Raw genomic sequence first — 26,377 nt, 5'->3', positions numbered from 1 at the left:
CCCCAATCCCTCCCAGCATCAGGGTCTTTTCCAATGAGTCAACTCTTCACATGAGGTGGCCAAAGTATTGGCGTTTCAGCCTCAGCATCAGTCCTTCCAAAGAATACCCAGGACTGATCTTTAGGATGGACTGGTTGGATCTCCTTGAAGTGCAAGGACTCTCAAGAGTCTTCTCCAGCACCACAGTTAAAAAGCATCAATTCTTCAGCACTCAGCTTTCTTCACAGTCCAACTCTCACATCCATATATGACCACTGGAAAAACCATAGCCTTGACTAGACGGACCTTTGTTGGCAAAGTAATGTCACAAAAGCAGACACAAATATTTATGGTCGTTTTGATAGCTTATGGTGAATGATGTAGGATTTGTGATCTCCGAAGAAGAAGATTTAGCTTCAGGATCAGGAACCAGGCTTGATCACTCAAGAGCTTTTGTGTAGCAGAGTTTTATTAAAGTAAGAAAAGGGACAGAGAAAGCTTCTGACATAGACATCAGAAGGGGGATGGAGAGTGCCCCACTCACTAGTCCTACCAAGGGAATTATATACTTTTTAATTCGTTATTACAATAAATCAAAAGAATGTCTCAAGGTTGTAAAGATCTTACTAGACCCACTCCTATAGTATACATTTTAAGATAACTGAAGTCGCTCAGTTGTGTCCGACTCTTTGCGACCCCATGGACTGTAGCCTATCAGGCTCTTCCGTCCATGGGATTTTCCAGGCAAGAGAGCTGGAGTGGATTGCCATTTCCTTCTCCAGGGGATCTTCCCGACCCAGGAATCGAACCTGGGTCTCCCGCATTGCAGGCAGACACTTTACCGTCTCAGCCGCCAGGTGGGGTATCCTATAATATACATTTTAAGATAACAGGATTAGCCAGAAGGTTTTCAGGAAGGAGAAACATGTCCTCAAGCAGGATACATTATTGTTATACAATCGTTACTAAGGAATGTAGAAAAAAAATGTTTGTCCTTTCCTTCTTCTTGAGAATTCCAGACCCCTATCTCCTCCTTGAGAGTCCCAGACCCCTTTTTCCTCCTCAGGGACCCTGGACTTATTATCAACCTGCCTGGGAATTGACTTTTTCAGTTTTGCAACATCTCAATCTACTTACCTTAGTCTCAAGAGAAATGCAGGAAAAGAGAACCCCATCTGCCTGTCATCTCTTGACTCCTGAGCTGTTGCTGCTTTGGGCAAAGTCTTTAACCTCTTGGAACCTCAGATTTCTCATTTGTAGGATGTAGATAATAACTACCACGAAGGGCTGTTGAAAAGACTTGAGATATTGTCATAAAGTGCCCAGTACTATGCATGGCATATAATAGCTTCCTAATAAACAGTTGTTATTATTTTCTTTCACTATAACTCATAGTCTACTTTTAATGGTTGCAGTCTTTTTTCCAAGTGACATGATCCTTTTCTTCTCTGTGTGTGTCTGTCTGTGTTAGAGCACTTTATGCATACTCCCCTCAAACTAGAGACAACCTTGCTATGGACTGAATTGTATCCTCCCCCTAAAATATGTTTAAATCCTAAACTAGCCCAGAATGTGGCCTTATTTGGAAATAAAGTTGTTGCAGTTGTACTAAAGTAGAAGGAGCCCAAATATGACTGGTGTCCTCTAAGAAGAGGGAAATTTGGACACAGGTATGCCCAGAGGGAAGACAGACACATAGCCATGTGACCACAGAAGCAGATACTGGAGTGATGCATCTACAAGTCAAGGAATGTTAAGGATCACTGGCAACAACCAGAAGCTAGGAAGAGACAAGGAAGAAATCTCTCCACTTCCCATCCTGCACGCCCGACAGGTCTCAGAGGTATCATGTCCCTGAAGAGACTTCCATTTAGGACTCTGGCTTCCAGAACTGTGAGAAAATAAATTTCTGTGGTTTTAAGCCACCTAGTTATCAGTATTTTGTTACAGCAGCCCTTAGGAAAGTAATACAAACCTAAATAATCTTCACAGGTGAATGCAAAACAAACTGTGATACATCCATACAATGGACTACAACATGGGTAAATCTCAAAGACGCAGAAGCCAGTCTGTGGAGGGAGGGGTGGTATCAATGGAGGTTGTATCCTGTATGATTCCATTTATGTGAAATTTTCTTAAAAGCAAGTAAATAGGATGGAGAACCAATCAGTGTTTGTCAGAGGCTGAGTGGGGCCAGAGTTTGACTACAAGGGAGACATGAAGAAAATTTCTAGAATCATGAAACTGCTCTGTGTCCTGATTGTGACAGAGGTTATACAAACATATGCATTGTTAACACTGATAGAACTGTATGTTCAAAGAGAGTTAATTTCATAGTGTGTTAGTGAAAGTGTTAGTCGCTCAGTCATGTCCAACTCTGTGTGACCCCCTGGACTGTAGACTGCCAGGTTCCTCTGTCCATGGAATTCTCCAGGCAAGAATATTGGAATGGGTTGCCATTCCCTTCTCCAGGACATCTTCCTGACCCAGGGATCAAACCCAGGTCTCCTGCATTGCAGGTGGGTTTTTTACCATCTGAGCCACCATGGAAGACATGTTGTGTTAAATTAGGTATTAAAAAAAAAAAATGAAAATGGGCCTTCCCTGGTGGTCCAGTGGCTATGATTCCAAGCTCCCAATGCAGGGGGCCCAGGTTTGATCCCTGGTCAGGGAACTAGATCCCACATGCTACAGCTAAGAGTTCTTATGCTGCAACTAAGACTCAGCACAGCCAAATTAATAAATAAAAACATATTAAAAAATAAAAATAAAAACACATGCATATATATATATATATATAATATACCTAAACAAATTGCTTTTCAAGATACTTGAAAAGAGATTTTTCTTCTGGGTTTCTGCCACAAAGGCTGCTTTGGGGGAATTCTGCCACACTAATCCTGGTCTTCTGGGAGCCAGTCTTTCCATCTGTAGAAGGAGAGGATCCAACTAGAGCAGAGGTTTTCATAGCAACCCCCCTCCACTCCCCCAAATTGTATCCCTGGGCACTCCTTTTGTGGAAGTGGGAGTGAGGGTCGGTTTGGAGAGAAAGGGCATTTGGACTCCACTGTGGTATGAACCCACAAGTCTACATCAACAGTTGTGCTTTCTGACTCATATATATTTTTATGTAGAGTAATCAGGATTAGAATAGCTGCTACCAAGCCAGAGTCATATACCTAGAGAATTTAAACAATCCTAGATTTCAGGGCCTACTTCTGGGGCCCACTCAATTGTCCCTTTGGCAAGTGTCCCCACGGATCCTAGTTGATCCCAGGGCTCTGGCTCTAATGGTCAGTGATTCTAAATAAGACCTTTGGGTGCGGAACAGGGGGCCCTGGAATAGTGCTTCTTGTTTTCACACGGATTAAACACAGTGATACAATGGGAACGCTGAAAGGGCTCTGAATCTAGGCCTCCTGTGAGATAGGGTCCGAAAGAAACTTACCCCCATTTGTTTTAAAGGCAAGATAACTTTTAGAAAGAGAATTCTGTAGACAAAAAGGGGCCATACACAGATGGGGAAAAGGCCCTTATGAGGATGGGTGTGCTGACCTCCAACTGGCAGGGCCAACGAGTAACCTTAATAACAAGAATAGCCTTTTCCTCTAAGCAGGAAACCATCTGCTTGCTAGGTCTCACACTAAGGAATCTAATCCTCACAACAACCCTGGGAGAGACAGGCTGTCATTACTTTGACAGGTGAGGAAATAGAGGCTCTGAGAGGCCCCAGTCATAAGGGGTGGGGTGACAGAGTTGAGTCCTGGCCAGCAGCTCCAACCTACTACGCAACAGCCCATGAGAGCAACAGAGGCCTGGTGTCAGGCGGACTTTCTCTGTTTTAGCAAGTGCCTTGGAGAAAGGGGGCTTCCTTGGTGGCTCAGACAGTAAAGAATCTGCTTGACAGTGCAGGAGATGCAAGAGACACGGGTTCAATCCCTGGGTAGGGAAGATCCCCTGGAGAAGGAAATGGCAATCCATTCCAGTACTCTTTCCTGAAGAATTTCATGGACAGAGGAGCCTGGCAGGCTGCAGGCCATGGGATCGCAAAGAGTTGAACACGACTGAGCTACTAACACTTTCACTTAGAGAAAGGGATTAATGTTTATTTCTCACAAAGGCTGGTGGGGGTTGCTGAGGGCACTTTGGGCCCTTGCCATATAGTAGATTACTGGAAAAAAAAAATTTTTATATGCTTTATATAGTGGCATTGGGGCTTCCCTGGTGGCTCAGTGGTAAAGAATCTCCCTGGCAATGCAAGAGACTCAGGTTCAATCCCTGGGTTGGGAAGATTCCCTGGAGAAGGAAATGGCTACACACTCAAGTATTCTTGCCTTGAGAATCCCATGGACAGAGGAGCCTGACATGGGGTCGTAAAGATTCGGACACAACTGAGCGACTAAGGACACAGTGGAATTTTTTTTTTTTTTTTGAAAATTATTTTATATGCAAATTGAATTTAGAAAGCCAGAGTTGGGTCACTGTGGTTGAAGGTGGGGGCAGGAGTATCCCGGGGCTCCCCCAGGACTCCCGGCGAACCCCAAGAAGGCCACTTATCCAGTAGGTTGGCACTTACTGCAAGAAGCATGCACAGTCAGAGACATGTACCATGTCTAAGGCTCTGGCTTTGGGTTGGGAAGAACCAGGTGGGGTTGGGGGTGGAGGTGGGAGGGGACACTCACCCCTGGGTTAGTCAGCCTCTGGCTGGTCCCAGGCTACAGGTTCATCTGAGCTGGACACCAGCTTGCCCACCCTCCCCTCTGGCCAGGCCCCAGCAGTCATGACCGGCCACTCACAGGATAAGAAGCATTGTCACCATTTTCCATTTAATGAATTTTATCCTTTAAAGATAAGCACACTAAGATAAGAACTTCAGCCTCCTCCTTCCCCCCTTTTTGCTTGCCCATGTAAAAAGGGGTTTCTAGTTTCTTTATCAATAAAAGTTCAATGTTCACCTCAGTCAAGGTTGGTGCAGGATCTGAAGCAGAAGTTAGGAGCTGTCCGGAATGACTCCCATCAGCGTCATCAAACAGATTTCTTTCTCATAGACATCAGGAATCATCCCCATTGAGGAACTGATCATGTGAACAGTGTTCTTGCTAAACAGCTTGAATTCATAATAGATAAGCTGCTCCCAAAAGCCGTTGTTGGGCCGGATGGTGGGGCGGCAGGACTTGGTCCACGTGTGGGCGTCCAGCAGCGACATGGAGTGGTACTTCATCAGGTAGGCGAGGCAGAAGGTGGCAGAGCGGCTCACCCCGGCAGCACAGTGTAGCAGCGTTCGGCCTTGCTTCATCTCCACGCTGTGGATGTGATCTGCAATAAAGTCAAAAAAGTCATAGAGGCGCGAGTTGGGAGCATCGGCCAGCGGCACTTTTACGTACTGGATGTCTTCTAAGAACGTGTCGGTCGCCTCCATCGACACGTTGATGACAGTGGTGATGTGGTTGGTAGACAGCATGGCTTTGTCCTTGGCTGCCACAGCGTCGCTGAGGTACAGACTCTTGGTAATCTGGGAGAGGCCATGGGCCGCGGGCTGCCGGACAGCTTGAATCGGAAACGGACACAGAGGCGTTGTCATAGAGGCGGTGGCACAGCAGTCTCTGCGGTGTCCTGGGAGCGAGTTCAGGAAGCAACAGCTCTGTGATGTCTCTGGAGAGGCTCTGGGCGACAATATGCTGGTAACCCACTGGTCACCCTCCTTCTTCACTCCGCCCCTCGATTCCCCTTCCCCACCCCACCTCCCGTCCCTCGAGGGCGTCACAATTCCCCACAGCCCTTCCCATTGGTTCCCATGGCAATGGCCGCTTGCAACATGGAGGACTTGGCCGCAGAGCCAGATCTTCAGAGAAACCCCAGATCTCTCTTTTTAATCTTTCTTCATAGTTACTTATTTTCAGAGCTTATGTCTCGATGTTTTAATGTTCTGTTACCAGATATCTCTTTTATGTTTCAATTATTGGACCACTCTGTACACAGTCTCTATTTTATTAGTGTTGAAGAACAGGGCTTACCCTTGTTCTGCAAAGTAACAGTATCATATTTTACATTGGGGCACAGCATTTGGCTCCTTTGATATGCTAATCTTTATAAAACTGCAGAGAGGTAGGGGTTTCCACTGGCCTTGGTGACCTGGCCTGATACTTCTTTGTTGATTGTAGCCATAGAATTATACTCCTGCTCTCACACTCATCAGGACTGTTTATTATAAGGGAACATTGCTGATACATAGCCCTTTATGGTGAAGTTGGCCTGTGGTCAACAGTTGTGATTAATTTAGCTATGTTGCTGTCCGTTTGTGCATACGGCCCGAATGATTTACCACCTGATTCTGCTTTATTACCTGAAACAACAGCTCAAATTATCTTGTCTGAAAGTGAAAGTGAAGTCGCTCAGTCGTGTCCGACTCTTTGCAACCCCATGGACTGTGGTCCACCAGGCTCCTCGGTCCATGGGATTTTCCAAGCATGAATACTGGAGTGGGTTGCCATTTCCTTCTCCAGGGGATCTTCCCGACCCAGGGAAGATCTTGTCTTGCCAATCTTGTCTACATTATCCCAAAAGAATGCCCACCTGCTTTGTAAACAGCACATCATTTTGACCACTACTGATGGTCTCTTCCCAGTAATGTTAAAAATTCTGGAGCAAGTCAATGCTATGTCATACCTGGGCCAAAAATAGATTTTTAAAATGCTCCCTGAGATTTGCATTTCATCTCAGCTAAGATTTTTGTAGGATTTGAAGATTTGAAATAACTATAACCTAAAACTAACAAATTATTTCATAGAGCAGCTCTGAGATCCATTACTTCCCCATCATTCCTTATCATTTTGGGTTATATGCAAAGTTTGCTCCTTAAACTTTAAAAATGTTATAAAATTATTGGGAGAGAGGGCCTCCCCTGGTGGCTCAGTAGTAAAGAATCTTCTTACAGGAGACCTGGGTTCGATCTCTGGGTTGGGAAGATCCCCTGGAGAAGGAAATGGCAACCCACTCCAGTATTCTTGCCTGGAGAATTCCATGGACAGGGGAGCCTGGCAGGCTACAGTCCATGGGAGTTGCAGAAGAATCGACTTAGCAACTAAACAACAACAACAAAATTAGGGGACTTCCCTGGTGGTCCAGTGGTCAAGACCCTGCCTTTCCAATGCAGAAGGCTTGGGTTTGATCACTGGTAAGGGAAATAAGATTCCACATGCAGCGTAGCCAAAAGATATTTTTTTTTAATGTAGTAAAATTAACCAAAAGAATTCCATACACTATTCTTAAAGACAAGTGTGGCTCATATTAGATTCATGTATTTTTCCAGTCAATATTTTGTGATGCCCTTTCATCTGAGGGATGTTGGATGTCTTCAAACTCCACTGTAGATCTTTTCTTGGATGGATGAGGAGATCATGTTTCCTCCTCTTGAGTTTGGAAACTGATCACTTTCAAATTTCCACTTACCTTTACTTTTTCTTATTATTTAGGGGGGAAAAATGTACAGGGGACTCGCTTAAGAAAATACTCTCTACCTGACACTGGGAAAAGACCCTGAGTGTCAAGAATCAGTTAACATTCCGATTTCTTTATTCAGTAGTCAAGGCCCCTTCCTTTTTGATCCAAGCCTGCCTTTCTAATCTCATTCATTCATTTACTCACTAAATTTTTCTTAAGAATCTATTGTGTGCTAGGCATTTTCACTTTTATAAATCTTCAGTTCTGACCAAACAAATCAAATGTTCGTGGTAATTGCAACATACACATTCCTGCTTTCTTACCTTTGCTCATGCCATTCCTCTTGCTTGAGAAAACATTCTCACTCCTGCCTGTTTACTGAATCCTTTCCAGGCCTCAAGAATGAGCTTGATTAATTAAAAAAAAAAAATCAGCTGAGCATCCAATCTGTGTTAGGTACAGTTCTAGCATTGTGTAAATCCAACACAGCGCACCCAGGCTCAGATATCAAAGAACTTATAGTTTAGTCTGAGAGATACATAATCATGAAAGAGTCTAGAAGAGAGGATGATTCATTGTTTTATGTGTGTGTCTGCTGGGACTAGGGGGTGGTGGGTGAGGGGGGCAGATATCACGAAAGGCTTCACAGAAAACATGACCTGGAACAAAGCTTTTTTGTTCATTTGTTTGCTTTTCTTATTTATTGTTTATTCTGTTCACGTTTTTGTTTTGAAAAATTTCAAACCTACAGCAAGGGTGCAGAATAGAATATGAGTGCCCGTTCACCCTTCACCTATAATTTCTCTATTGTTAACACTCTGCCATCACATTTCCAAACACACCCGTATTTATCTGTTTGCTTGCTTTCTTTTTGCTGAGGCATTGCTAACTGCAGATAGAGCAACACTTCAGCCCTTTCAGCACATCCTAAGAACAAGGACAGCCTCCTCTACAACCAGAATACAATGACTATATTCAGGAAATTTAACATTGACCCGATATTATTATCTAAAATATAACCCATATTCAAAAATCACCAATCCTCCCAATAATGTTATTTGGAACTGTTTTATTTTCCCTTTGATTCAGAATGGAAACAAGGACCACATTGCATTTAGCTGTCATGCTTCTTGAGCACTATTTAATTTGGAGCTGTTTCTGAGCCTTTTGTTTTGCTTTGGTTTTTCCTGGCCGCTGATGTTTTTCAAGAGTCCAGGCCAGTTTTGCAGAACATCTTTCCATTTGGAAGTGTTTGATCATTCCTTCAGGATTAGATGCAAGGGAACTGTTTTTCACAAGAATAGTACCAGATTGTGTCATTCTCAGTACGTCTCATTGGGAGCAATATGATGTCTGTTTGTCCCATTAATGATGATGATAAATTTGATCACCTGGTTAAGGTGGCATTAGTTAGGTTTCTACATTGTTGTTGTTGTTCAGTTGCTAAGTCTTGTCTGACTCTTTGCAACCCCATGGACTGCAGCCCACCAGGCTTCCCTGTCCTTCACCATCTCCTGGAGCTTGCTCAAACTCACATCCATTGGGTCGATGATGCCATCCATTCTACATTGTACTCACATCCATTGAGTCGATGATGCCATCCATTCTACATTGTAAAGGTAGGTTTTCCTTTTTGTGATTAATAAAGAATAAGTAAGGGTGGTACTTTGAGTTTCTGGGAATATCTTTGGAATAGGACTTGAAGGATGAGTAGAAGTTTTCCAGGCAGATAAGAAGGGGGAAAAGGAAGTATGAGCAAAGGCATAAGGGTATGAAATGATGTCAGGAAGGCAGAGAACAACTCAGGATTACTGGAACAGACAGAGCGAGGCAGAATTGATAGGTGGAATGGCTACAGGAGTGGCAACAGAGATCACAGAGGGCCTTGTGCTTCATCACTTGGGCTTCATCCTGGTGGCACTTTGGAGTATTTTATGCAGAGAAATGGCATAACAGAATTAATTTTAGGATACTCACTTCAGCTATGTAGGTGAATCTGTAGATCCGAAGGTACAGTGGGGAGAAAGGCAGCACTTGAGGGAGTGAGAGCTATTGCAATAGTCTAGATGAGCAATGGCACATCCATTACAGACTCTTTTCTGCCATGGAAGCTGGATCAAATCCAAATAGAATTTACCTCCTCAGATGTACACATGGCCCAGGCCACATAAGAGAATGGAATATCAAACTTTCTGTGGGTCAGTGTCTGGAGAGTTTGGGAGTGGGGTAGACAAGTGAAGGCAAGAGGCTGAGGATGTAGGTAATATATTTATATTGAAGAGTGGTGGTGATTTAGTTGTTGTGTCTGACCCCATAGACTGTAACCCACCAGACTCCTCTGTCCATGGGATTTCCCAGGCAAGAATACTGGAGTGTGTTGCCATTTCCTTCTGCAGGGGATCTTCCAACCCAGGGATCAAACCCAGGTCTCCCACTTTGCAGGTAGTCTCTTGCATTGCAGTTGGATTCTTCACTGACTGATCTACCAGGGAAGCCCTGAAGGGTGGTGGTGGTAAGAAAACCTAAAAGAATATGGGATGAGGGCACGGGAGAGCTAGTAGCTAAAAGGAGTTGCATGTTATGTTATCCGATGGACAGATAGGATAGGTAGTCTTGAACAGAAGACTCTAGGGCAAAGGTGGGAGTTGGCTTCCCTGAGTACCAAGAGTTGTATATTAATTCCATTTCCCCGTGGGGCAGAGTCAGTTATATCACTGTATAAAGCCCAGCAGCAAGTCAGCTTCCCAGAACTTGTTGCTGGGCTCAGTCTGGTCCTTAGTTTCTGGATGGTGAAGGGAGACAGATGGATATGAATGTGGAATTCTTCAAATAACACTCTCCAGTCCAGAATACAGCTATTATGAGAAAAAGATTGTGACTTATTTGTTAGGTGAAAAAAACTAGTTTATAAAAAAAGTTGTACTTTTTTTTGTAAAGGTGAAATATATACATATGTATATTCATCATATATATGTATTTTTATATATATATATATATATCACATGTATATTAAATAGCTATTACTGAGTACTGTTTGTGGAAATATTAGGTATCAAAAGCTGCCCTAGGTATATATGGAGTAAGAATTTCACAAATGTCAGATATTACTTGGTACTATATTTGAGTGGCGGAGAAGGCAGTGGCACCCCACTCCAGTACTCTTGCCAGGAAAATCCCATGGACGGAGGAGCCTGGTGGGCTGCAGTCCATGGGGTCGCTAAGAGTCAAATACGACTGAGCGACTTCCCTTTCACTTTTCACTTTCACACATTGGAAAAGGAAATGGCAACCCACTCCAGTGTTCTTGCCTGGAGAATCCCAGGGACGGGGGAGCCTGGTGGGCTGCCGTCTATGGGGTGGCACAGAGTCAGACACAACTGAAGCGACTTAGCAGGCTTAGCATATTTGAGTGGTGGGATTAAAGGCAATTCTTTTCTTTTTGTGTTTGTCTGTATTTTCAAATTTTCTAAAATCATTTGTGATATCTTTATAATTAGAAAAAATCAAAATGCATTTAGACATCATCAACAGATATCCTTTTTTTTTTGCCTAAAAATTTAGTAAAGTTGAAAAACTAGTAATACTTCATGGTGACAAAATTCAGAGAAATAAGCGCTCTCCTACATCACCAGGGTCGGAGATGAGGGAGAGACAATGGCCAAACCACGTGGTGGGGAAGATGTAGAGCAAAGAAAACTCTGACACTACTGGTAACAGGGAAAGTTGGTACCACCAGTTTGGAGACCAGTCCAGTAAAGTTGAAGATGCAGATAGCCTATGCCCCAGCAATTCCAGCCCAGGTAAAGACTCTTGCTCATAAATGCTAGAAGATGTTTCAGTTCAGTTCAGTTCAGTTCAGTCACTCAGTCGTGTCTGACTCTTTGCGACCCTATGAATCACAGCACACTAGGCCTCCCTGTCCATCACCAACTCCCGGAGTTCAGTCACACTCACGAGTCGGTGATGCTATCCAGCCATCTCATCCTCTGTCGTCCCCTTCTCCTCCTGCCCCCAATCCCTCCCAGCATCAGAGTCTTTTCCAATGAGTCAACTCTTCACATGAGGTGGCCAAAGTACTGGAGTTTCAGCTTTAGCATCATTCCTTCCAAAGAAATCCCAGGGCTGATCTCCTTCAGAAAGGACTGGTTGGATCTCCTTGCAGTCCAAGGGACTCTCAAGAGTCTTCTCCAACACCACACTTCAAAAGCATCAATTCTTCGGTGCTCAGAGAATATTTATTGCAGTGTTGTTTATAGTAGTGAAGAAATGGAGACAATGTAAATGTCTACCAAGAAGCAAATGAAAATTTGAGGACAGTCATATAATGAATACCATACAAACAGCTATGAAAACAAATGAAGTACAGCTGCCTGTGTAAACCTGGATAAGTCTCGAAAGTATAATGTTGTACAGAAAAAACAAGAGGCAGGAAAAAATGTGCAACAAGAAATTTAAAAACAAGTAGAATAGTACCATACATTGTTTACACTTGCCTATACCTATACATGCATATATATATATATGTTAAAAACCTACAAGCAACTGAGAAACACCAAGTTGAGAACAGTGATTCCTCCACGGAAAGAACTGGATCTGGGTGTGTGAGATAGGGTGTTTCCATATGTCTTAATATTTTATTTTCTTAAGATAATAGATCTGAAGCAAACATGACAAAATGTTAAGGTCTGACAAACTGGATGTTGGGTATGCAGGTATTTATTATCATATCCAGCAGACTTTAGGGTTGCTTGAAGTATTTCACAATAAAAATGAATGGGGCAAAGTCCACATGTGCTTGGAACTAGCAATTTCCCTGCTGGTAATTTACTTATGTCTTCTAAGGAAGTCCTCACAAATGTGTGCAGAGATTTACCTACCAATATGTTCATTGTAAGTATTATCTACAATATAAAAAGCTGGAGAAAACCTAATCTAGGAATAAGGGCTTCTGTAACTAGATTATGAAATCTTGGTAAGGTAGAATATAATGTGGCTCTTAAAATGACTACCTAGAAAAATATTTATTGTCTTGGAGAAATTTCATACTATCTTGTTAATAGAAAATGCTATAAAACAGTTCGATCTGAATAAAGCTAAGTAATACTTTTTATCTCTATATATGGATTCATAAATAGAGAAAAGCAAATAAGATATACACCAAAATGTCTACAATCATTATCCCTGAGCAGTGTTATTGCAGATGATTTTTATTTTTTTGGATGTCCCAAATATGTATATGATAGATATGTAATAGTTTTATAATTTGAAAAATTATATAGTTTTAAAAGAGACTAATAAAATAGTTTTGATGAGACGTAATATGAAATCGGACAAAAAAGGCAGCAGCTGCAGGATGAAGAACAGACAAAATCAAGAGTGATTTAGAAGGTATACGTGACAAAATTTTCTAGCAGATTAAGAAGGGAGTGGGGGAAGGGAGGAACATCATGGTGACCTGCTACTTTCTGACTTGGGCAGCTGAGCAGCAAAAGAGATCATTCCCTGAAGTAGGAAATGCTTCAAAAAGATCAGATTTTGCCTGAAAGATGAGCAAGGAGTTCAGTTTGGAACAGGATGACATTGACAGACTGCAGGACTAGCATTCACAGTGGGGGACTCCTATCCTGTACTCGTTCTTTCCTGTCTACTCCTCAAACAAAAGCCATCATGTTCAGGTACTTGCCCCTTTGTACATAACCATAGGCTTCAGGGGAAACTGCCCCCTTTTCCAGTTTCTAGAGTGGCAAGGAATGGATTCTGATCATTCTAAGCCAGTCATGCAAATCCATTCCTCTTGTCAGTGACTGTTTTAGGGATGGGCAATTTACCAAACTCTGGCAAATGATAAGCTAGTGGAACCAAGCACTTCAGTTTGGGACTTGAACCCACAAGGCCAGGACTTGAACCTGACCAAAACTCTGATTGGGATTTGAACTTATGGCCTTTTAATTAGAATCATTTGCCTGGTGTCTGGACTTACAGAGGCTCAGGTTCTTTGAGTCTCAGTGCTGAAGGAATTCAGTAAGAGGCAAAGTGATAGGCAAGAAGTAGATTTATTAATATAGGACACTTGTGAGGGATACAAGCAGGCTGGCAAGGGGGCTCTGCCCCAAGAATTAAGTGGCTACATTTTTATAATCAAAGAAAAGTGAAGGGAGGGTAGAAGACCACCTTCTTCCTTATTCTTTGAGTAGACATCAGGCTTACATCACTAACTCCTCCTTGGCATCAGGCAAGAGAGTGTTTGACCCTGTAAGGTCAAACTAGAACTGTTATGGTGCTTATTCAAATTAGCAGAAGGGTGGTAACGTATGCTAAAATATTTTAAATTATTTCAGGTTCTAGTAAAATGAAGGTCTCCTACTTTGAATTGTCACCTTTCCCTTATATTCCTGTCCTTGGTTTTAAGGATCATTATTTTGCTGGACTTGACCAGTAGAATGCAGTTCTCATTTTTTCACTTAATGGCTTGGGCCATATCTTGTGCTTTTATTGATGACTTTATGGTTAAACGTTGTTGTTGTTGTTGAGTGCTAAGTCTTGTCTGACTCATGGACTATAGCCAGGCTCCACCCCATGGATTGTACACCATCAGGCTCCTCTGTCTTTTCTTTGCTTGTCCCAGACAAGAAAACTGGAGTGGGTTGCCAAGCTCCTCCTCCAGGGGAGCTTCCCAACCTGGGATCAAAATCGGGTCTCCTGTACTGCAGGCAGATTATTTAGCATCTGAGCCACCAATTAGGGGAAGCCTGCTGGAAAGGTTTCCTGGCCCCTAAGGAAGAGACAATAGTACTAGACACGGCTTTTCTTCCTCAGAATGGCTTGTTTCTAGATGTCATACCCAGATCTCAGCAGTTATTTTACAGCCTTGTGGGAAAGCAGCCTGAGAGCAAAGCCAGCATACAGAAGATGCATTTTGAGTCAGAATTTTCTGTCACTCACAGTATTCATCTAAAATAATATAGATAATACTGTGGAGGTGTCCATGAGTAGAGCAAAAGCTTTTGAGAGGGAAAACTTGCCTGAGGTTCTCAGTGGCAGAATCTGGATACCACTGAAAACCTCAGGCAAGTTATTTGGTTGATTTAAATTGTCTTGAAATCATAAGTGTAGTATAAACTATTATATGAGCTATGAACAAAGCTAGTGGAGGTGATGGAATTCCAGTGGAGCTATTTCAAATCCTGAAGGATGATGCTGTGAAAGTGCTGAATTCAATATGCCAGCAAATTTGGAAAACTCAGCAGTGGCCACAGGACTGGAAAAGGTCCGTTTTAACTCCAATCCCAAAGAAAAGCAACGCCAAAGAATGCTCAAACTACCACACTCATCTCACACGCTAGTAAAGTAATGCTCAAAATTCTCCAAACCAGGCTTCAGCAATACGTGAACCGTGAACTTCCAGATGTTCAAGCTGGTTTTAGAAAAGGCAGAGGAACCAGAGATCAAATTGCCAACATCCACTGGATCATCAAAAAAGCAAGAGAGTTCCAGAAAAACATCTATTTCTGCTTTACTGACTATGCCAAAGCCTTTGACTGTGTGGACCACAATAAACTGTGGAAAATTCTGAAAGAGATGGGAATACCATCTTGAGAAACCTATATGCAGGTCAGGAAGCAACAGTTAGAACTGGACATGGAACAACAGACTGGTTCCAAATAAGAAAATGAATACATCAAGGCTGTATATTGTCACCCTGCTTATTGAACTTATATGCAGAGTACTTCATGAGAAACACTGGGTTGGAAGAAGCACAAGCTGGAATCAAGATTGCGGGGAAATATCAATAACCTCAGATATGCAGATGACACCACCCTTATGGCAGAAAGTGAAGAGGAACTAAAAAGCCTCTTTGATGAAAGTGAAAGAGGAGAGTGAAAAAGTTGGCTTAGAGCTCAACATTCAGAAAACTAAGATCATGGCATCCAGTCCCATCACTTCATGGCAAATAGATGGGGAAACAGTGGAAACAGTGGCTGACTTTATTTTTCTAGGCTCCAAAATCACTGCAGATGGTGATTGCAGCCACGAAATTAAAAGACTCTTACTCCTTGAAAGGAAAGTTATGACCAACCTAGATAGCATATTCAAAAGCAGAGACATTACTTTGCCAACAAAGGTCCGTCTAGTTAAGGCTATGGTTTTTCCAGTGGTCATGTATGGATGTGAGAGTTGGACTGTGAAGAAAGCTGAGTACTGAAGAATTGATGCTTTTGAACTGTGGTGTTGGAGAAGACTCTTGAGAGTCCCTTGGACTGCAAGGAGATCCAACCAGTCCATCCTAAAGGAGATCAGTCTTGGATGTTCTTTGGAAGGACTGATGCTGAAGCTGAAACTCCAATACTTTGGCCACCTCATGCGAAGAGTTGACTCATTGGAAAAGACTCTGATGCTGGGAGGGATTGGGGGCAGGAGGAGAAGGGGATGACAGAGGATGAGATGGCTGGATGGCATGAGTTTGGGTAAACTCCGGGAGTTGGTGATGGACAGGAGGCCTGGTGTGCTGTGATTCATGGGGTCGCAAAGAGTCAGACACGACTGAGGGACTGAACTGAACAGAGTACTTCATTTATATAAATCCAGACTTATTTTATTTTAAATCTAATAATATAGAAGTTTATAAAGTGAAAAGTGAAACTCTCCCTTCCACTCACGCACCAAACCTATTCCTTTATTCAGAGGTAACTGCTGAGAATAATAGATACTGAACACAAGTTCATGTGCCTACAGACAGTGAGGCCAAATAAACCTAAATGTGGGAGTTTGGAGCAGAGGAAGGGTTATTGCAAGGCCAAGCAAGGAGAATGAGTGGCTCATACTCAAAACCCCTAAACTCCTTGATGGTTTGGGGGGAGAAGTTTTTATAGGCAAAATTTGGGGTGAGGGCTGCAGGATGTATGACTTTCCTCTGATTGGTGGGTGATGAGGTAACAGGGTGGTGCTCCAGAAATCTTGTTCTCAGCCTGAACTTACCATCTTCCACCTGGGTGGGGACCTTAGTTCCTGCAGAAGAACTCAAAGATACTCTGATATATATTCCTTGAGCAGGAACCAGGATGCTGCTTTAAAGCTGCACTATTGTTTCCTGACTGCTCCTCCTTTTTTCTGCATTCTCTTACTTTCCTGATGATCAACTGTTTGAATCTTCACTTTGGAACTCTGGGGAGGTCTGGAGGTTGAATGAAGACTATTTCCTACAAACAAGAAACAGAGGACATAAAAAGAATTTGTAGCCAGGGAAGCCCACAGGTTCCTGCTCAGTTTCAGTATAATGAATGTATAACTTCAATGCAGTATAACTTCAATGCAGGAGACCCAGGTTTGATCCCCGGATTGGGAAGATCCCCTAGAGAAGGGAATCGCAACCCACTCCAGTATTCCTGCCTGGAGAATTCCATGGACAGAGCAGCCTGATGGGCTCCAGTCCATGGGGTCGCAAAGAGTTGGACACAACTGAGCAACTAACACTTTTTACCTAACACAGATTTTTACCAAAATTAGAAGGAGTATTCAAGATGGTCTAAGGTAAAACAAAGGCCTTGAGTCACACCTGTAATTGCTCTGGTTATGCAAAGAGACAAGGTAGTCATCTTCCAGACGAGAGAAAATAATATGTCAACTGGCCTATGGGAATGCTGGGCAGGAAATACAGACTTAAGGATTGAGATGGTATGTTAGGAGAAAACAAAAACACTTCAAATCAGAAGTCTTGACATCAGACTTCAATTTTCAAGTATTTCGGGCTTCCCTTGTGGCTCAGCTGGTAAAGGATCCGCCTGCAATGCAGGAAACCTGGATTCGATCCCTGGGTTGGGAAGATCCCCTGGAGAAGGGAAATGCTACCCATTCCAGTATTCTAGCCTGGAGAATTCCGTGGACTGTATAGTACATGGGGTCACAAAGAGTCAGATACAACTGAGCGACTTTCACTTTCAGGCATTGATTTCTGAGAAAGAGACTTCTCATGTGGGCAATTCAATGCAGCATGCTCTGATGAGTTGTTTTGGAACATCCTCCAGGATTCTTCAGGATGAGTTGTAGTACCAGAAATTTATTTGTTTAAGGATGAGTAATATAGGAGTAATATAGGACAGCAAGGAGATCAGGCCAGTCAATCTTAAGGGAAATCAACCCTGAATACTGGTTGGAAGGATTGATGCTGAAACCGAAGCTCCAGTATTTTGTTCATCTGATGTGAACAGCCGACTCATTGGAAGTCCCTGATGCTGGGAAAGATGGAGGGCAGAAGGAGAAGAGGGCATCAGAGGATGAGAAGCCTGGATGGCATCACCAGTGCAATGGACATGAACTTGGGAAAACTTTGGAATGATGGTGAGGGACAGGAAAGCCTGGCGTGCTGCAGATCATAGGGTCACAAAGAGTCAGACACAACTGGGTGATTGAACAACAATAATAACAACAATATAGGAGTAATGCCAGGGAAATTAAGGAGTAACTTATTTATGTAATTACACTCTATGTATTAGTCCACAATTTTTCTCACTTGACAATATATCTTGGGTATCTTTTTTTTTGTTGACCTTATTCTTTTGTCAACTGAAAAAAAAATGCACAACCTAAAAGTTGACAATTATGTTTTATTCAGTGGATTTCTGAGGACTTCAAGTCTAGGAGACAGCCTCTCAGATAGCTCTAGAAAAAACTGCTCTAAAGAGGTAAGGGAGGAGCCAGGATATATAGGAGTTTTGTACAAAAACCAGGTAGTCAGAATATCAAAAGATTACTGTAATTAAAGAAAACCAAACATCTCAAATTAATGGATACAGTGCTTTTCTATGTAGGAAGAGGCAAAAGTCTGGGCCCATTGAAATTGTTCCTTCGATATGTACCTCAGCTATCTGGGGCTAGTATCCTGTGTTTTCCTATTCTGAGTCTCCCCAGGGTGTATCATGGGGGAGTGGATGCAATGGCTGATTGCTTGATGGAGGGCATCCTGCCTCCATCCTGAGTTCCCTCAGGGCTCATGATGGAGGTAGTGGTAGTGGCTATAATGTGATGGCTTGATAGCTGTAACATCCTTTGTTTACTGATAGGACAGGCAACATTTTTCTTTCACTTTTTTTTTTTTCTTTTTAATAACAGAATCCTAATCACTGGACCACCAGGAAATTCCAGACAGGCAACATTTTTCATTCACACTTTTTAAAGCCTGTGTGGTATTCCACAGTATGGTTGTATCATATACTATTTAACCATTACCACCTTGATAGATGTTTCAAATGTGTAGATGTTCACAATATGTCACCTTGAATGTGCCACTTTGGCATATTGATTATTTTGAATTAAAGGTTGGGCTCCAAAATCACTGCAGATGGTGACTGTAGCCATGAAATTAAAAGACATTTGCTCCTTGGAAGTAAAATCATGACCAACCTAGACAGCATATTAAAAAGCAGAGACATTACCTTGCCAGTAAAGGTTCATCTAGTCAAAGGTTTAGTTTTTCCAGTAGTCATGTATAGATGTGAGAGTTGGACTGTAAAGAAAGCTGAGCACCAAAGAATTGATGCTTTTGAACTGTGGTATTGGAGAAGACTCTTGAGAGTCCCTTGGACTGCAAGGAGAACCAACCAGTCCATCCTAGAGGAAATCAGTCCGGAATATTCATTGGAAGGACTGATGCTGAAGCTGAAACTCCAATACTTTGGCCACCTGAAGCGAAGAGATGACTCATTTGAAAAGACCCTGATGCTGGGAAAGATTGAAGGCAGGAGGAGAAGGGGACGACAGAGGATGAGATGGTTGGATGGCATCACCAACTTGATGGACATGAGTTTGAGTAAGCTCCAGGAGTTAGTGATGGACAAGGAAGCCTGGCATCCTGCAGTTCATGGGGTCTCAAAGAGCTGGACACGACTGAGCGACTAAGCCCAAGAAGCAGCCGGTACAAGAACACTCTGACCCTCTTTTGTCCCTCAGACAGCAGAGATAAATCTCCCATGTGAAAAATACCCTCCTTGTACCAGGAGGGTGGAGAGCATCCTTATCCCTATCATCAGAGATAGGGAATTTAAGGCAAAAGACTATATAAACAAACCTGGTTTCTACTTCACCGTAGTGTTACTCTTACTTGTTAGTTAATATCCCTTGTACATTTTTCTCTAGTATTCTATTGACAACCTACAAAAACTCTTAATAAGGGTTTTAGATTTTGTCTGTTAAAAATTCTCCTGATCTTTTGTTCCTGTTTTTCAACTTTGTTTTTAGGAGCTTCTGCCATGTGTAAACTTAAAATTGTTGTGTTGTTTAATGTGAATCTTTCCCTTTGAAGCTTCTGGGTTTTTGCTTGCCTTGGGAAGACTTTACAACACCAAGATTTAAACAAATGTCCTCTTTTATTTACTTCCAGTATTTCATAGTTTTGTTTTTTATATTGTTTTTTTTTTCCTTAAAAGGGCTTTTTATTATGGAAAATCTGAAAATACTGTGATTTTATGACTGACAATAGGAAATATATATTTGGTCTTCATCCCTGTTTCTGGCAGTGAGCTCTTAAAATCCTTGGAATTTCCTAAATAGTAAGAGTGATAAAGGTGTAATGGGTGACTTTTGTTATTCATATAAGCACACCTGAGTTTATGTTAATGACTTGGCTTTTGGAAAGCCCCTAGGTAACCTAAGGAGGGGAGCTGGTTGCCAGTGGAACCAACCTAAAGATTGAAAGTGAAAGTGTTGGTAACTCAGTCGTGTCCTACTCTTTGTGACCCACCAGGCTCCTCTCTCCATGGAATTCTCCAGGCAAGAATACTGGAGTGGGTTGCCATTCCCTTCTCCAGGGGATCTTCCTGACCCAGGGATCGAATCAGGGTCTCTCACATTGCAGGCAGTTTCTTTACTGTCTGAGCTACCAGGGAAGCCAACCTAAAGGTTCAGTTCAGTTCAGTTCAGTCACTCAGTCATGTCCGACTCTTTGCAACCCCATGAATCGCAGCACGCCAGGCCTCCTTGTCCATCACCAACACCCAGCGTTTACTCAAACTCACATCTATCGAGTCAGTGATGCCATCCAGCCATCTCATCCTCTGTTGTCCCCTTCTCCTCCTGCCCCCAATCCCTCCCAGCATCAGAGTCTTTTCCAATGAGTCAACTCTTCACGTGAGGTGGCCAAAGTATTGAAGTTTCAGCTTTAGCATCATTCCTTCCAAAGAAATCCCAGGGCTGATCTCCCTCAGAATGGACTGGTTGGATCTCCTTGCAGTCCAACGGACTCTCAAGAGTCTTCTCCAACACCACAGTTCAAAAGCATCACTTCTTCGGCACTCAGCTTTCTTCACAGTCCAACTCTCACATCCATACATGACCACTGGAAAAACCATAGCCTTGACTAGATGGACCTTTGTTGGCAAAGTAATGTCTCTGCTTTTGAATATGCTATCTAGGTTGGTCATAACTTTCCTTTCAAGGAGTAAGCGTCTTTTAATTTCATGGCTGCGATCACCGTCTGCAGTGATTTTGGAGCACAAAAAAATAAAGTCTGACACTGTTTCCACTGTTTCCCCATCTATTTCCCATGAAGTGATGGGACCAGATGCCATGATCTTAGTTTTCTGAATGTTGAGCTCTAAGCCAACTTCTTCACTCTCCACTTTCACTTTCATCAAGAGGCTTTTGAGTTCCTCTTCACTTTCTGCTATAAGGGTGGTGTCATCTGCATATCTGAGGTTATTGATATTTCTCCCAGCAATCTTGATTCCAGCTTGTGCTTCTTCCAGCCCAGCATTTCTCATGATGTACTCTGCATATGAATTCAATAAGCAGGGTGACAATATACAGCCTTGACATACTCCTTTTCCTATTTGGAACCAGTCTGTTGTTCCATGTCCAGTTCTAACTGTTGCTTCCTGATCTGAATATAGGTTTCTCAAGAGGCAGGTCAGGTGGTCTGGTATTCCCATCTCTTTCAGAATTTTCCACAGTTTATTGTGATCCACACAAAGGCTTTGGCATAGTCAATAAAGCAGAAATAGATGTTTTTCTGGAACTTTCTTGCTTTTTCCATGATCCAGCAGATGTTGGCAATTTGATCTCTGGTTCCTCTGCCTTTTCTAAAACCAGCTTGAACATCTGGAAGTTCACGGTTCACGTATTGCTGAAGTCTGGCTTGGAGAATTTTGAGCATTACTTTACTAGCGTGTGAGATGAGTGAATTGTGGAGTAGTTTGAGCATTCTTTGACATTGCCTTTCTTTGGGATTGGAATGGAAACGGACCTTTTCCAGTCCTGTGGCCACTGCTGAGTTTTCCAAATTTGCTGGCATATTGAGTTCAGCACTTTCACAGCACCGTCTTTCAGGATTTGAAATAGCTCTACTGGAATTCCATCACCTCCACTAGCTTTGTTCGTAGTGATGCTTTCTAAGGCCCACTTAACTTCACATTCCAGGATGTCTGGCTCTAGGTGAGTGATCACACCATCGTGATTATCTTGGTCATGAAGATCTTTTTTGTATAGTTCTTCTGTGTATTCTTGCCACCTCTTCTTAATATCTTCTGCTTCTGTTAGGTCCATACCATTTCTGTCCTTTATCGAGCCCATCTTTGCATGAAATGTTCCCCTGGTATCTCTAATTTTCTTGAAGAGATCTCTAGCCTTTCCCATTCTGTTGTTTTCCTCTATTTCTTTGCATTGATCACTGAGGAAGGCTTTCTTTTCTCTCCTTGCTATTCTTTGGAACTCTGCACTCAGATGCTTATATCTTTCCTTTTCTCCTTTGCTTTTTGCTTCTCTTCTTTTCACAGCTATTTGTAAGGCCTCCCCAGACAGCCATTTGCTTTTTTGCATTTCTTTTCCGTAGGGATGGTCTTAATCCCTGTCTCCTGTACAGTGTCACAAATCTCCGTCCATAGTTCATCAGGCACTCTATGTATCAGATCTAGTCCCTTAAATCTATTTCTCACTTCCACTGTATAATCATAAGGGATTTGATTTAGGTCATACCTGAATGGTCTAATGGTTTTACCTACTTTCTTCAATTTATGTCTGAATTTGGCAATAAGGAGTTCATGATCTGAGCCACAGTCAGCTCCTGGTCTTGTGTTTGCTGACTGTATAGAGCTTCTCCATCTTTGGCTGCAAAGAATATAATCAATCTGATTTCGGTGTTGACCATCTGGTGATGTCCATGTGTAGAGTCTTCTCTTGTGTTGTTGGAAGAGGGTGTTTGCTATAACCAGTGCGTTCTCTTGCCAGAACTCTATTAGTCTTTGCCCTGCTTCATTCCGTATTCCAAGGCCAAATTTTCCTGTTACTCCAGGTGTTTCTTGACTTCCTAATTTTTGGCCTCCCCATCATCACCTCTGGGGAGGGGAGAGGGGTTGGAGGTGAAACTAATTACCAGTGGCCATTGATTTAATGAACTGTTCTTATGTAATAAAGCCTCTGTAGAAATCCAAATGGGGTCACACGGAGTTGAACACGACTGAAGCGACTTGGCAGCAGCAGCAGCAGCAAAAATCCAAAAGGGTGGGTTTCCAGGTTGGTGAACGTGTGGAGATTCAGGGTTAGTGGTGAGCTCAGAGAGGGCATGGAAACTCTGGGCCCTTTCCCCATACCTTGCCATATGCTTCTCTTCCATCTGGTTGCTCTTAAATTATAGCCTTTTTATAATAAACTTGTAATAGATTAAGTAACTCAAATGTTTCTCTGATTTCTGTGAGCCGCACTGGTGAATTAATTGAACCCAAGGAGTGGGTGGTGGGAACCTCTGATTTATAGTCAGATCGTCAGAAACACAGGAGAAAACCTGGACTTGTGATTTTGGAAATTCTCTCTGCAGCTCCCTAGTATCAATCTCATTAACTTACTCAGAGATAAGTGTTGATAAGTTTCCTTTTAGATCTTTGCCAGACATTTATACACACGCATTTTACCAAAATTAGAGGTGTGATATAAAATTCATATTTTATGGCAAGACAAAAAAAATTTTTTTTAAGAGATTCTTCTCTGCCTTTTCACCTCTTCTTTCCCCAGACGGTGTGTTGTTTATCTGCGTTTTGTGTCAATCAAACCTCTCTCATGGGCAGGAATACCTGTGAACCATAAAGAGCAACATTCTTCTAGCATCAACAAGACAACTCCTTAAAAGATAACATTCCTCCTTGATCTCATAAGGGGTCACATGACTCATCACAATGATGACTCTTAGATCTGGATTATGTAAACTGCCAAGAATACGTCATTTGATGTACAGCCCTCTGTCTCAGAAAACTTGTATAACTGGGCCTTGACTTCTAAAGTGCAGAACATTTTTCAGAGCTTTCTGCGGTGCTCTTCCTGCTCAAATTTGGCTTGAATAAAATTTTCCATTTCTTTCTCTGATCTACTAATTAATTTTTCATTGATGTGGTGGTGGTTAGTGGCTTAGTCACTAAGTCATGTCCAATTCTTGCGACCTCATGGACTGTCGCCTGTCAGGCTCCTCTGTCCTTGGGATTCTCAACAAGAATACTGGAGTAGGTTGCCATTTCCTTCTCCAGGGGATGGATTTTCCTGACCCAGGGATCGAACCTGCATCTCCTGTGTCTCTCATGCATTGCAGGCAGATTCTTTACCCACTGAGCCATCGTAAATAAACTGAAGGCAGGTTATAGGATATTATTTATTAAGCAAGCTAATAAATAGTATCTGATGATCCCCTTGGTTTCATATCAAAGGAAAACATTTTACTTTTCTCCAAAATGTGTAATCCTTAGATGAATAATAGCTCAGCTGGTAAAGAATCCACCTGCAATGCAGGAGACCCTGGTTTGATTCCTGGATAAGGAAGATCCCTTGGAAAAGGGATAGGCTACCCACTCCAGTATTCTTGGACTTCTTTGGTAGCTCAGCTGGTAAAGAATCCACCTGCAAGGTGGGAGACCTAGCTTTGATCCCTGGGTTGCGAAGATCCCCTGGAGAAGGGAACAGCTACCTACTCCAGTATTCTGGCTGGGAGAATTCCATGGACTGTATAGTCCATGGGATCTCAAAGAGTCGGACATGACTGAGCGACTTTCACTTTACAATGTATCCAAAACACTATTCTTTTAGCATGTAATTAATGTAAGAAATCCAGAGAAGGCAATGGCACCCCACTCCAGTACTCTTGCTTGGAAAATCCCATGGACGGAAGAGCCTGTTAGGCTGCAATCCATGGGGTCGCTAAGAGTCAGACACAACTAAGTGACTTCCCTTTCATTTTTCACTTTCATGCATTGGAGAAGGAAATGGCAACCCACTCCAGTGTTCTTGCCTGGAGAATCCCAGGGACGGGGGAGCCTGGTGGGCTGCCGTCCATGGGGTCGCACAGAGTCGGACACGACTAAAGTGACTTAGCATAGCATAGCAATGTAAGAAATCATTGAGATATCTTACGTTTACTAAATCTTTGAAATCTAGTATGTAGTTTAGACTTGCAGCTTATTTCAAGTCAGATGTTAAATTTTCATTGAAAATACTTGATTTCTGTTTTTAGATGTTGCGAAGTTTAGAGCTGACAAAGTAGCTTCACATATTCAAGTTGTTCCAAACACTCTTAAAAATTTCCAATAACTGGACTGAGTGGCAATTTTTAAATTTGAATTGCGCTAAGTTAAGTTAAATTAACATTAAAAAAAAAAATCAGTCTCAGGAATTCCCTGGTGGTTCAGTGGTTAAGGCTCCATGCTTCCATGGCAGGGGACATGGGTTGGATCCCTGGACACAGGAAATAAGATCCTACATGCTGCCAAAAATAAATACAATACAATAAAATTAATGGACCTGGAGGTGCTAAGAACACCGAGGGAGCTCTTTAGAGGTGGGACAGTCAGCCCCTAAAAAAAAAGTCTGTCTCTTATTTCTATATTTCAAGTGTTCTGGAAACCTAGTTTTAAAAATTGCTATTTCTTTATTTTTCATTTTTAGGTGTAAACAACTCTTTCCACGAGGGAGGACAGAGAAGTTGGAAGGACAAAAATCAAAGGCATGCGTTTAGGTTTCGTTTTTGGTTCTGTAATCAAAGTTTTACATTTAAATTACTTGATAATTTATTTCTTTCTATAGTAAAATAGAACTGAAAAGCATTTTAATGTTCAGCATGATTTGATAACCAAATTTATGCTACGTGCTAGGTATGTAGAACTAATAGAACTTGTAAGAAGGCTTGGCAGATTGTAATTTTCCAGGGAAGATGGTATAATAGCTACCATTCCTCCCACTTTTCTGAGAACATGATCTTGACACTTTTCCCATCAAGAGGTGGGTCCATGTCTTCTCCCCTTGAAAGCAACTGGCTTTTAGGACTGTTTTGACCTATAGTTACAGTGTCAGTGACACCATGAGACTTCCAAGGCTGGCAGTGCAGCTTCCACCTGCTTTGTTGGAAGACTGTTGAGCCTGGTTAGCAGTTACATAAGCAGTCTGACTGCCCTGAGACTGACAAAGCAGCCAACACAGAGAGATACTGAGAAAACATGAAGGTCATCGAATGAATTGGGTCCCATTGCTCGCCACTCACACACTCCATACTCACAAATGTTGGTAGAAAGAAAAGGTGCCTTTCATTAGAATGCTGGTGGGACTTCTCTGGCGGTCCAACCATTAAGACTTCGCGCTTTCACTACAAAGGGCATGGGGTTGATCCCTGGTTGGAGAACAAAGATCCCATGTGCTGCATGGCATGGCCAAAGGGGAAAAAATCAGAATGCTGGCAATCTTGGGGAGATCTTGAACTCAGCATCTCCCCATTCTCTTGAGACAAGTTAATTAATCCCATTCTCTTGAGACAAGTTCTTGGAATTGTGCTAGCCACAGAGTTAGTACAGCTCAAAATGGAGCAGCTCATATCATGGCTACAGTCTGGTTATCATGCAGTTAGGTGTGCATTTCCTCTGGTGGCAGTTACAGTGTCTGTGAAACAACTCAAGGATGGACATCAGACACTGAGTCTGTGACTCTGTCATCCTCACTGTTAACT

The 26,377-nt window shown here is 42.4% G+C and overlaps 1 protein-coding gene across 1 annotated transcript; it reads right to left on the bottom strand.

The window, feature by feature from the left end:
• Positions 1–4,791: 4,791 nt before the first annotated feature.
• DUSP21 (dual specificity phosphatase 21) lies at positions 4,792–5,752 on the bottom strand. Its single transcript, XM_086386700.1, has one exon. It carries the CDS (start codon positions 5,558–5,560, stop codon positions 4,970–4,972), a length of 591 nt encoding a protein of 196 aa, XP_086242826.1. The 5' UTR covers positions 5,561–5,752; the 3' UTR covers positions 4,792–4,969.
• Positions 5,753–26,377: the final 20,625 nt, after the last annotated feature.

The sequence above is a fragment of the Bos grunniens genome, chromosome X (genome assembly GCF_055505025.1).
Source record: "Bos grunniens cultivar Pamir isolate PY7600 chromosome X, Bosgru_T2T1.0, whole genome shotgun sequence".
In the NCBI taxonomy this organism is placed as follows: Eukaryota; Metazoa; Chordata; class Mammalia; order Artiodactyla; family Bovidae; genus Bos; species Bos grunniens.
The sequence above is the reverse complement of the archived record's forward strand: the minus strand, read 5'-3'. Positions and strand labels throughout refer to the sequence as shown.